This window comes from Pithys albifrons, chromosome 30 (assembly GCF_047495875.1).
Source record: "Pithys albifrons albifrons isolate INPA30051 chromosome 30, PitAlb_v1, whole genome shotgun sequence".
Lineage (NCBI taxonomy): Eukaryota > Metazoa > Chordata > Aves > Passeriformes > Thamnophilidae > Pithys > Pithys albifrons.
This window is the reverse complement of record NC_092487.1, coordinates 1872801-1885660: the sequence shown is the minus strand read 5'-3', so window position 1 is coordinate 1885660 and position 12860 is coordinate 1872801. Positions and strand designations below refer to the sequence as shown.

Here is a 12860-nt window from a genome sequence, read left to right as displayed (position 1 = left end):
GGTCCCTCCAGGTCCAGTGCCAGGTCCCTCCTTCCCAGCCCCACCCAAGCCCTTGCTGTCGTCCCCTGCAGGCCATGGCTGTCCCAGGACTACTTTTGCTGCTTGTGCAGAGCATCCTGGAGCCCCCACAGGCAGTCAGGGATGGGCTGGATGAGGCCAAGGGGAGCGTCTGCAGCAGCTGCGGAGCAGCTGAAGTGGGAGATGAGTGAGAGGAGCTGCAGGAGCTGGAGCAGGGGAGCTCAGTGTGTTTGTGGTGCTGAGGGGCCCAGGAGTGAACCCAGAGCTGGAGCTGTGTGAGCAGGGACAGCACAGGGGGAGTCAGTGGGCTGGGGCTGCTTTCAAGAGTGTTGTTGGTGCAAGGCAGGATGGGCTTGTCATTGCTGGGCACGTGGTGAGATGTGCCAGTGTTGTAGTTTGGGATTATTATGTAAATTCTCTCCCCTGCCACTAACTGCCCATGCCAGCAGTTAACAAAAGAAGCAGTTAACTGCTGATCACTTGGATGGGGGCAGGTTTGTCTCTTTTGGTTTTGGGGACAGCTTTCCTTTTTTTAGCTCGGCGGAAGGCAGGAGCGGTGGCTGCCGAGGAGGGAAGCTGCTCTGCTGGCACTGCTGGGGCTTCTGGCTGAGACGCTGTATTTTCTCCTCGCCGCGGCTGTTTCTCCTGGTTCCTGCATCTGGGATCCCGACCTCTGTTGCAGTCTCACCACCGCCTGCACCGACACGGCCTGCCCGCCCCGTCTGGGGCAGTGACCCGGGAGAGAGAGAGGTTTGCAGCTGCTTTTGCAGGACACGTGGTGGTTCCCCACTTTCAGCTTTCTTTTTCCTTCATCTGGGACAAGAGACACAGAGTTCATCTGGGAGCTCATCACTCGTCTGTCTCGCTGGAGAGGGACTGGGAACTACTGGGAACTCACTCCGCAGCCAGCAGGACTGTGACATTGACACTGCTTAAGTATAACTTTCCTCCCGGAGGAAAAACCTGCTGGGTTTTGTTGTTGTTTGGTTTTTTGGTTTTGGTTTTTTTTTCCTCTCTCTTGTGGTGTTGGGGAAGCGGTTTGCAGTACTCTGTTTACATACATACATACATACATACATACATATATATATATATATATATATATAATTTAAGAACAGTTATCCTTCTTCTATTAAAATTCCTTTTTTTCTTAAATTTGATAAAGAGTGGCGTGATTATTGTGGAAGAGGCCCCCTCCCCCGCTTGTGGGTAAACATTTTGGTTTTTTTCCCCTCAAACCAAAACAGCCAGCTTTAAGGGGAAGGGAGTGGGCAAGATTGACAAATGGTGGGAAAGACAAGGCAAGACATGGAAAATTCAACATCCTGAAGGTGGTGCCTGGGTTTGGTACCTGTTCTTTCAGAACACCCTCTCCAATCAGAAGCTTTGTGGGCTTGGGTGGTCTCATGTGCCCCCACTAGACTGAGCTTTGGTAGAAAGTTCTTGCCCACTTCAGTGCTGCTGCTGTGTTTCAGGTGTTCTATCTGCAGGGACTGGAACAAGGACGTTTGTTCCCAACAGGTGCTGCTATACCTCTACATGGACCCTTCTCCAATCACATCTTGTTTGTCCTCTTTTCCCAGCCATCAGTGGTTGGCTCCAGAGCCACCTGGCTGTGGGTGTTTGAGACATTCCCAATAACCCCTTTCCTTTGGGCTCCTACACACACCAGTCCTAAGCTGCTCTGGAGTGATCTTGTTGCCAGTTCACAAACAGATCTTTGAAAGTGTTACTCAAGGCCAGGTTTCTTTGCCCAAGAGTTAATAAAGTTATTTTGAAAAGGAGTCCCATTGTTTGATTCAATTCTCTCTGGGGCGTCATGTTACCACAACAAGTGTCTCTGAAGGTCTGAGATGGTGTTCGGAGCAGTGACTTGGTTTACAGGGGATGTTTCCAGCCAACCAGTCACTGTGTCCTCCATGGTGAGTGTGTAGCTCTTGCCTTGGCGTGTTGGTGGCAGGGCTGCAATAGAGTCACTTTGACATGCTCCACCATATGGAAACCCAGTGCCCTATTTGTAAGGTAGAGAGGCAGGTTTAGCATTAGGTGAGTGTGACCAGTTCTGTGTTCTATCCCATAGATCCTTTTTGATGGAGTGCCTCTCTGAGACTGGCAAGCTTGACTGTCTCATTGCCTGAGATGGAGAAGGGAATGGACAGTTTTTGGTAATTGCTCTTTGCCACTGGCTGCCAGTCCTTTTTGCTGTGACTGTTTCTGCTGCTGCTCCCCCAGAGAGAGAGAGACAGTGACTGCAGTCTGCTGCTGTTTGCTGTCCTCCCATGGAAAACTGTTTCCTACAAAGTTTTTCTTTGCTTTCCCCTACCAGGTGGTCCTGGGCAGAGGCTGGAGGTTCTCTGTCAATTTGTCTTTGTCTTCAGGGTGTTGGGTATGGTAACTTCTTTTCCTTTGTTGATTTAAACTGTTTTCCTCTGTATCTTTTCAGTTTTGGCCATTTCCTTTTGCAGTTTGTTATTTTTGCTTATATTTCTTCATTCTACCCCTTTATTATTGGAGAATGTTGAGGAAGAAAAACAAGGGGAGTGATTCATTTGGAGTTCTGGTTCTCCAGTGGTTCTCCAAACCACCACAGCAATGCAGAGGGAAACCCATCTGGGCAGCTGAACTGGGGCAAGGCATCTCTGCCCAGGGAGAGAAATTGACTGTGAAAGTTCATCCTAGAGGTGCAGAGGTACCCAAGAGCTGGGACAATGAGGAGCATTCCAACAATGGACAGGTGGGTCAGGCTGTCAAGATTAAGGTGTTTTAGGTGGGTCTGGACTGGCAACACAAGGGGGAATGATTTGTGACTTGATGAGCCCAGCACATCTCAGGTCACCAGAAAAGAGATGCAACATCCAGGTGAGCTCATGAGTGGAAGGACTAAACTGGAGAATCCCATTCCTGAACCATGATAGAGCTGAACAAATAAACACCATTTCTCCCAGTTTAATGAAAAAGCTGCACTTTGTGCCCAATAGCAGGGAAAGGGGTCCTCTGTCCCCAGAGGCCCTGGCAAGGGGAATGGGGATCCATTGAGGGTACTGGAAGCACTGGAAGTGGGAATGGGGAGTCACTGGAAGCCCTGGGGGTACCTGCAAGGGGGATATTGAGGAGCCCATAGTGGTACTGAGAGGAATGGAGAGGCACTGGGCTAGGAGAATAAGGGGCACTTGGGCATACTGGGAGCACTGAGAGAACAAGAGCCCTGGGGGACCTGTGCAGCCCCCAGTAGGGAAAGTGCATGGGAATGGTCCCCAGGAGGTCTGGAGAGGCTGGGGGACATACCTGTGTCTCAGTTGCTCATGCACCACATCCACATGGGATGGACACCCCAGGTATAGGGACACCACACCCTCCCCATGCTGTCACGAGTCACCTTCTACAGCACCATGGCACCTGTCCCCAGGGCCACATCCCCATGGTCCTGTGCCCATGGTCCTATTTCCATAGCACCTATCACCATGGCCCTATCTGCATGGTGCTGGTTCCCTTGTCCCTGTCCCTGCATCCCTATCTCCCTGTCCCTGTCCCCACAGCTGCACCAATCCCATGGTGCCCCTGTCCCCATATGCCTGTCCACATGTCCCTGTTTCCCTATTCCTCTCCCCTCGGCCATCCCATGACCCTGGTCATACCAGGGGTCCACCCCATGGACTGGCTTTGCTGGCATTGGAGACCTCAGTGGACCCCACAGCCCCATGTGCCCCCTCCCCACTGGGCAGCCCCTGCCATCAATCTCTGCCTCACCAGATGCCATCCCTGTGGCGTCAGGCCCATGCCTGGGGCACTCACCCCACAGGAGCAGCACCACGTTGCCAGCCATGGTGGTGTCCCCAGCCATCTGAGCTGGCTGCCACACACTTCTGAGGTCACTTGTCACTTGGGTGCGGCTCTTTGGGTGCAGGGGAAGGAAGCAAGGTCACATCCATTGCCTACAGGTTTGTGACACCTTGTGGGAGCAGGATGGGGACACAGCAGGGGCAGGCTGTGGACATGGTGGGAACATAATGGTGACATAGTGAGGGCACTGTGGGACATAACAGGGACTTGGTGGTGATGAGGGGTGGGACACAGCAGGGACATTGTGGGATGTGTGGATCCCAGCAGTGAGGGGCTCAAGGGATGTGAGGAACCAAGGATGCAAGGATGGGTATCACTCCACTGCTATCCCACCCCTGTCCTCCTGCCCTCTAACCATGTGCCAGCCCCTCCCCATGGCCTCAGGCCTGTCTGTCTCCTGGCAGTGCCAGTGGCCAGTGTCACTGCCAAGTGAAAAGAGGAGATTTCCTCGTCCCTGAGTGTTGGATTTGTCTCTCAGTGTCCCAGGAAAACTGAGATCCTCATGCCCTACCAGTCTGTCCCATCCCTTTATGGGGACCCTTCCCTGAACAATCCTGCTGGAATGGAGGGTGTTCCAGGGACACCCCAATAGCGCAGAGGAGACCCTTCAGTGGGACTTCCCACTTCATGACCCCTCAGGAGATCTTCCAGTGTATCCAAGTATGTTTCCATTGCCAGTGGCTGCAGCACCCAGGAAGGACTCCGCAGTGGACTGATCATCATTATCTGCTTCACCATTGCCTCGGATGTGGAGCTAAAAAGCCTTTCTGCAAGAGCTGACTTTAGCTGAGCTGACCTGCAGAAACTGAGCTGAAGGCTGCAAAAGGGGAGCTGGGCTGCAAGAGGGGAGCTCCTGTAATTAAGAGCTGCCTGCAAAAGCTACAGGAGGCACGAAGCAAGTGATTGGAGCTACTGATTGGACAGCTATTCTTAGCAAGACAGAGGGTTCTTTGGCAAAAAGTTGTCACGTGGTTCGTGTGGAGTTGCCGACGTGTCTGTTGTGGCGAGGATCAGTCCCTGTTGATCTTCAGCCCTCAGCAGCCCCACAGCAGAGGGACCCTCTGAGAGACCGGGCAAGGTCCAGGCTAATTTCCTCTGTCTCCACAACAACTATTCCAAAAACCAGTCCCAAGTGGGGATTTTATCCAGGGACTACCAGTCAGAAATAGAATTTTATCCGGTGAAAACCAGACCTAAAAAAGGTCTTTTTTCAGGAAAAAACAATCTCTCCCTCCTTTCTCTCTTTTTTCCTTTTCACAACTTCAGGTTTCTTTTTATTTCATTTTCCATCACTTTTCCCTCATTCTTCCCAATGAAGAATTTTCCCTCTTCCCTTATTTAAACTCCCTTATTAACAGTGCTGGGAAGGGTACTGGGTGGATTCCAGGTGTGAGTGTCCTTTCCCCTTGGGAATTTAGAAGACCCCAAATTTCTTGAGGGGGAGGAAAGGGAGGGCAGGGATCTGAGGAGGCCCCAAACTGCCCAGGTGGGGAGTGGTGTTCCCTAAAGCATCGAGAAGGTCCAGGGCTCTTTAGGGTGATTTTGGGGTCTTTTGGCTCCCTTTTGTGTGTTTGGGTAATTTTTTAGGTCTTTGGCCTCATTTTGGGGAGTCTTGGGCTGATTTTTGGAGTCTTTAGTATCATTTGTGAATCTTTTGATTCAATTTTGGGGTCTTTGGGTGATTTATTGGAGCTTTTCAGCTCATTTTGGGGGTCATTTGGCTAATTTTGGGATCCTTGGCGCTGATTTTGACGTCTTTTGGATGACTTTGAGAGTATCTTACTTCATTCTAGGGGTCTTTGGGCAGGTTTTTGGGGTGTTTAGGTTGATTTGGGGGGTCTTTGACCTGATTTGGAGGAATTTAGGTTCATTTTTGGGATCTCTGAGCTGATTTTTGTGGGGTTTAAGCTCATTTTGGAGTTCTTTGCACTGATTTTTGTGGGCTTTGGTTCATTATTGGCACATTTTGGGGTGGTTTTGCTGATTTTGGGGGTCTTTGGGATCATTTTTGGTGTCTTTTGAATAATTTTTGGGTCTTCGGGCTGATTTTTGTTGTTCTTGAGACTTTAATTTGCCACTTTTGACAAGAAAACAAAGACTATTCCTTTAAAATGTCATTTTTTTAAATTCACCACTGGGAAAAACAGGAATTCCTGGGATTTTTGTCTGATTTCCAAGCAGTGTTTTTGGGCTCCAGAAACTTCCTGGGGCTCAAATTTAAAAACAACACCCCAAAAAGGGAAGTGAAAAATCACCAGAAAACAAAAAAAATCACTAAAAAAATACCACTTCCTTTGTTTTTAATATTTTTGCATTTTATGACAGCTTCCCTGTTTTGGAAGGCCTTTCCAGGGCTCAAACATCACAGAAAACATCTCAGTAGAACTGAAAACTCCTCAGACAAAGGGATTTATGTGGAAGCAGGACCAGAGGTGAGGGGGACCCTAAAATATGGAGCTGGGGAGCCCCAAAATGTGGATTTTGGGAGGCAGAAACCCAAAATTTGGGGCAGAGAAGCCCCAAAAAGTGGATTTTGAGAACTGGGGAGCTTCAATATTTGGAATTTGAAATAGGAGACCAAAAATGTGGAACTGGGAACTGGGGGAGCCTGGAAATACAGAGTTTGGGAGGGGAGATCCCAAAATATTGAGCTGGGTTGCTCCAAAATGTGGATTTTGGGAGAGAGGACTCCAAAATTTGTAGTTTGGGAATAGAGGGAGGCCACAAAATGATGATTTGGAAATTGTCAGCCCCCAAAATGTGGAGTTTGGGAAGGGGGATCTCAAAATTTAGGTATTTGGAGGCCCCAAAATGTGGAGCTGGGGTTTGAAGGAGTCCCAAAATGTGGAATCTGAGAAATAAGGAACCCCAGAATTTGGATTTTGGGAAGGGTGATGTCAAAATTTGTAGCTGGGAACTCCAAAATTTAGAGCTTGGGGAACACCAAAACTTGGAGCTGGGGAACCCCAGAATGTGAATTTGGGAATTGGGTAACCAAAAAATGTGGGGTTTGGAAAGAAGGACCCCATAACTTGGAGAGGGAGACCCCAAAGACCTGGATTTTAGGAACAAGGAAAGGCCAAACTGTAGGGTTTGGGAACAGGGGAACCCAAAATGTAGAATTTGGGAACTAGGGACCCCAAAATTTGGAGTTTGAGAGGGGACACCCCAAAATATGGAGTCTGGGAGCCCCAGAATTTGGATTAGAGAAGGGAACCAAAATTTGGAGGGTGAGAACCCCAAAACTGGAAGTTTGGGGGCAGGATATCGAAATAGGGACCTTAGAATTGGCGAATCCAGAATGTGGATTTGAGAATTTTGGAATCCTAAAATTTTGAATTTAGGACATAGATAACCCCAACATTTGGATTTTTGGAAGGGAAAACCCAAAATTTAGACATGGGGAGTCCCAATAATGGGAGTTTTGGAAAGGAGGATCCCAAATTTTTGAGGAGTGCATCCCAAAATTTGGAGAGGGGGGCCCCAAAATGTGGAATTTGTACTGAGGGCCCAAAATGTGGAGGGGGGGGGGGGTCGTGGCCCTAGAGGTGGTGAAATTCCTTTGATTTTTTGATTAAAATCCCAGATTTTCCCACAGGCTTTGGTGGATCTGATGAAATGCTGCCACTCCAGGTATGACCAGGCTCAGAATTTGGGGATATTTGGGGAATTTTGAACCATTTCAGGGAAAAAAGGGATTTTTCTCAGTATCGGGAAATTTTAATTCTTAAAAAATTCAAAATTGAGTGAAATAAATGGAATTAAATCCAAAATCAAGGCATTTTGGAGATCTCAGCCCAAAAATCAGTGGGAAAAGGGAATGTGGGATGTGATAACTGGGATGGGAGAAGACAACACCTCCCCTCTTCCCCCCAGATTTTTCTTCTCTTCTTTGGCCTTGGAATTCTGGGAATTCCATCAGTGGGAGCTGTGGGAAGGAAGCCCCTGGACCCCTTCAGTGAGTCTTGGGCCCTCACAGTCCCTCCTATTTCCTTCCCAGTATGTCCCAGTGCTCCCCAGTGCACCTCAATCTTCTCCGGTATATCCCAGTCCCAACCCTGTCTATCCCAGTGACTCCCCATCTACTCCCAGTGTCTCCAGTTCCCCGTCCAGTCTCTCCTAGTCCATCCCAGTATGTCCCAGTGCCTCCCAGTGACCCCAACTCCCCTCCTAATATATCCCAGTTCATGCCCAGCCCCTCCCAGTGCCCCTCAGTTCCCTCCTAGTATATCCCAGTCCCAACTTTGTCTATCCCAGTAGCCCTTAATCCTCTCCCAATGTCCCCAATTCACATCCAGTCTCCTCATTATATCCCAGAGCCCCCCAGGCCTCTCCCAGTTCCCCTTCCAACATATCCCATTTTATGTCCAACCTCTCCCTGTTCCTTCCCAGTGACCCCAGTTGCCTCTCAGTATATTCCAGACCTTCCCAGTGCCCACCAATCCCCTCCTAGTGCCTCCCACTCTATCCCAGTACCTTCCAATCACCCCTCAGTGTCCCCTATCCCTTCCCTGGGACACCAGTTCCTTCCCAGCATATCCCAATCCTTAAGCCTTGACCCCAATCCCAACAAAACCCAAGCCATCCCTTCCAAAACATCTCTCAAGCCTCTCACAACCTCCAGTTTGGGACAGAACTCCCTCCTTTTCCCAAAAAATCCCTCTCCTTTTTCCAACACACCCCATTTCCCCTCCAGAAATTCCCACTTGGACGAATCCAAGCTGGAAGTGGGACCAGGACCCTCCTTCCCACCTCAAGTGGGAACCCTTCCAAGGCCACCTACCCCCGATGCCATCTCCAGTTGGAATCGCCATTCCAGGCGCCTGGAATTCGTCTGTTCCACGTCAGAGCGTGGCTGCAATTCTGGCTCCTACGATCCCATCCGGGGCCCCTTTTGCTTCTTCCCGTACAACGGATGGGAGCACAAAACCTCCAACTTCAACATCTTGGTCAATGCTGGTGGCTTTGAGGCCTTGGACTGGGTGGATGATTCCTTTGGCACCGTCCCGGAAAACGCTGTAGAGAGCTGCCCATTGGTCGACACCTTTGTGGGGCGGAGCCGGGATGGGCTGGGAAAGGTCACCAAGGAGCACCGGGCGCTTTTCGTAGCACTGGAAGGGGAGGAGGTTTGGTACAAGTGGTACCAAGTCTTGGTGGTCAAGACAGGCCCATCCGACATCTCCATCATGGACGTCGCCTACAACCTGAGTGCGGCACTGGAACGTTCTGAGGATGTGGCCCTGGCTGAGGCTCCGGTGCGGAATGATGGCTGTTGGGCAGCCCCGAGCTCTGCCCTCTTGGAAGAGACCATGGAGACGGAGCACTCGTGGCATTTGGACCACCCCGCGCTGGCCACTGTGCGCAGGACGCTCCTGGTGGCCCCGTTGGTCTTCAGTGGGACAGGCTGGGCCATGGCCAACACCACGTCCCTGCCATGGGTGGGCGGGGCCAGCACCACCAAGTTCGTGTCCCACGGGCCCCACACGGTGCCGGAGGAGCTGCCGGCACGCTCAGAATGCTCCGCGGTGCTCCGGGGGCACCGGCGCCACCTCCGCGTGCCCTTCACTGCCCAGCTCCTCCAGGAATTCCACGATGGATCCCAGCACAGCGTGGAGGTCACTGGGTGGGTGCAGACACAGATGGTCACCAGGGTCAGGGCTGGGCTCGAGCGGTGCCGGGAACTCACCAGGGTCCCGCCATGTCCAGCATAAGGAGGGGGCAGATGCCCAAATTTTACCTCCAAAGATTTTTCCTTGTGCTTTTTCCCTAAATAATGGCACAAAACATGATGGTGGCAACTTGGAATGCAGCAAAATGCTTGGATTTGGTGGGTTTTCCCATTTTTTGGGTTTTGTGGCATGACCTTTATCCTTGTCTGAAACCACACAGCAAAAACATGAAAAAACATGGCATTCTCTGAGTGAATTTCCTTTTTTCTCCAAAAATTTGGGGTGATCAGGGGGTGGTGGTGGGTCCCTGGGACAGTCCAGCGCTGGAGGATGCAAAGGGATTGGGGTCCTGGAATCTTGGGAAGGAGGTCCCAGAAACCTGAGGGAGTCCAGGGAGCTGGGAGGGAGCACAAGGGTTTAGAGAGACCCCAAATTTCCTGGGGGTGGGAGAAAGGATTTACAGGGACCCCAAATTGCTGGAATGAGGGGATCAGGGATTGAGGGAGACCCCAAATTTCCTGAGAGACCGAGGGTGTCCCCAGAGAGCTGAGGGGAGGGAGGCCCAGGAGGCTGGAGGAGGGTCCAGACCCCAAATGTTTTTTAGAGGGGAATTTGGTATTCCAAAAAAAATGAGAGGGAAATCCAGGAAATGCTGGTTTTCCCATCTACATTCCCTGTAGAATTTTAAAACTTAGATTTAAATTATTTTAAAACTTTAGTTATGATGGTTTCTATATGATTTTAATTCCTTTTTCTTCAATACATGAAAAAAAAGTAAGAAAAATAATTAAATAAAAATTATTTAAATTACATTTCAGGGAGAATTTGCCTTTCAACACCTTCTTCTTCAGCCTTCCTGAAATAAAAAAGATTAAAAATTCAATGATTTCTTATGAAAATCAATAAAAATTAAATTATACCAGTCAAAGGATCTCAAAAAACTACTGATTTTAACAGAGGGTTTTTTCAATTTGAGAATATTTTAGAAATTCCCCAAAGGAAAAAGAGCTCCTGAAAAATCAAGATTGAAGTGAACAATTCTCTCTATAATTATATTATTATCAAACATAGAAACAACTTCTGAGATTGTTATTTACATTTTATATATAAATGTATAAAATAGATAAAATATTTCTAAGTATAATATAAAATATTATGAAACTATAAAATAATAATTAAAGTGTTATGTAATTGTTACAGTTTAAAAAGCCTTTTTGGAACTTTTGTTTTTGTCCCTTACCAGCACAGCAGTTTGGGCGTTGGAAGCCAGAACGAGGCAGCTGTTGAAGCCCAGCCCTCTCTCTACCTGCTCCCAGAGCCACGTAACTGTCTAAAGCCTAAACAAAGGGTAACTGACAGCTCTACACTCCAACGTGATGGCTGAGAGAGGACTGGGGGATGCGTTTTTCTGGTTTGGGGGAGGACCTCACTTTTTTCCCTGGCCTGGGAGGTGGTGAGAGAGCGGTTTCCTGGTGCTCATTTTTTGCCACTACACCTTTGTCCTCTGTCTATTTGGGTGCCAGCTGGGGTTTACTGGGCTGGTGGCAGCACTGGGAGGGGGGTCCTGGCTCACCCCAGAAGACTCCACACACCTTGTGCTGTTTTCCTGAGAGGAAAAATCACCACTGCCTGGATTTGCTGCAGGCTCGTTGAAGGGCCAGCACCATCTGCAGAGATGTTTCTAACCCCCTCCTCACAACGCTTTCAGATAAAAAGATGGCCAGAGGGTCCTTGCACGGCCCATGGGAAAGGTTTCAGGCCGTCCTTGTGGCCACCATTTCCACGTGAGCATCAGAACCAGCACCTCTCCCAACCCATATCTTTGCCCCATCAGAGCTTGTGAGTCACCACAGCCACTGCCTCCTGAGGCACAGCATCACCTCCTCCTGTCTGTAAATATAACTGCACCAAAGGATCAGAGATAGGAATTGATTTGTTTGAAAGTTTTGGTTATGATGTTGCTGTTTGTTCTGTTCTGGTTTTGGTTATATATATTTGTAGTAAAAACCTGTTGTCCTCTTCTCTACCTTTTCTGATTAAAGTCTCTTAATTTCAAAGTCTGTGGTGGTTTTGCAGAGACAGAGGCCCCCTTCCTAGTCTGGAAGGATTCTTCACTTTCCCTGATAGACATCTTGGTTTCTTTTTAAACTGAGACAAACGCATAGAGACATTCCATCAAAAAAAACCCTTGGGATAGAACACACAGTAGGTCACACCCACCTCATGCTAAACCAGCCTCCTTTCACTGGAACTAGAGCAGCAGTGAAGCTTGTGCTGGGTGTATGGCTGAGCTGGAGTTCATTTTACCACAACTCCCTCCCAATGCTGGGCTCTGCAGAGGGAGCTGGGAAGGGTTTGAGAACTTGCCCATGTTTTGGCTCCTGCTGGGCAGGGCTGGCACAGAATCAGTGCTGTCTCCCAACATTCCAACTGCCATTCAAGGACGGGGGGTGGGCAAGATCCTGGCGGGGGACACAGCCAGGTCAGCTGAGCCCAATGAGCCCAAGGGATATTCCAGCCCATGTGCCAATGTCAGCTCAGAGAGAAAAGACAAGGAGAGGAGAAGGAAGGGAGAGCAGTTGTCGTTCCCAGGGTTTGCCTTCCAGAGCAGCCACTCTGCGTGCTGAAGCTCTGCTGCCCGGGAAGTGTCAGATTGTGCTGCTGAGGGGAAGGACAGAATTATTTTTTTTCTCTTTGCTTCTGCATGCCCAAACTTTAACTTTTGCTTTCGAAAACTCCCTTATCCCAGCCTATGAGTGTTTTTCTATCTGATTCTCTCTGCTGTGCCCAGCTGGGAAGAGCAGCAACAGAGCAGCTTGGTGGGCACCTGGTGTCCAACCGAGGGCAACCCACCTCAGTTCCAAAGGAGAAGTCACTCTGTCCATCCTTGGAATCCTACACAGGAGTCTCTCAATGTCCTTGTCTTCCACACCGCCTGATTCCCTGGCAAATACACTCCATCCTGCTGGCACTTCTCCCCACCCCAGGCACTCCCTTCTCCTTCTGTTCCCACCCTGTTCCCCCAGTGAACATATGGACATTTCCACACTGATGGACGTTCCACACTTTTCCCTCTCCTGTGGAACCAAACATTCTAAGGGAGGTTCAAAAGTGGGGGCAGGTTTTACACAAGAGGGAGGAGGATCCAGGTCAGGTTGTTGAGCAGCTTGTTGTTGTCATTGGATTGTTTTGGGGGCACCCTGAGTGCCTTGGGGATAGTGACAGAAATGACCCATCGGTGCCTTTCTGGACTGTCTTCTGAGCTGCCCTTGCACAGGGAGGGGTTTCCGACCCCACTGCTGTGAAAACCTTCAAAGGGCCTTGCGGAACCAT

The 12860-nt window shown here is 49.6% G+C and overlaps 1 protein-coding gene across 1 annotated transcript; it reads left to right on the top strand.

Annotated features, from left to right (window-relative positions):
* Positions 1–6259: 6259 nt before the first annotated feature.
* LOC139683954 (natterin-3-like) lies at positions 6260–11570 on the top strand. The gene is given in 6 exon segments (XM_071579481.1): positions 6260–6290; positions 7445–7491; positions 7735–7816; positions 8555–8641; positions 8644–9481; positions 10771–11570. Coding segments are annotated over 5 exon segments (1113 nt in total). The 5' UTR covers positions 6260–6290; positions 7445–7476; the 3' UTR covers positions 10862–11570.
* The last annotated feature ends 1290 nt before the right edge of the window (positions 11571–12860 follow it).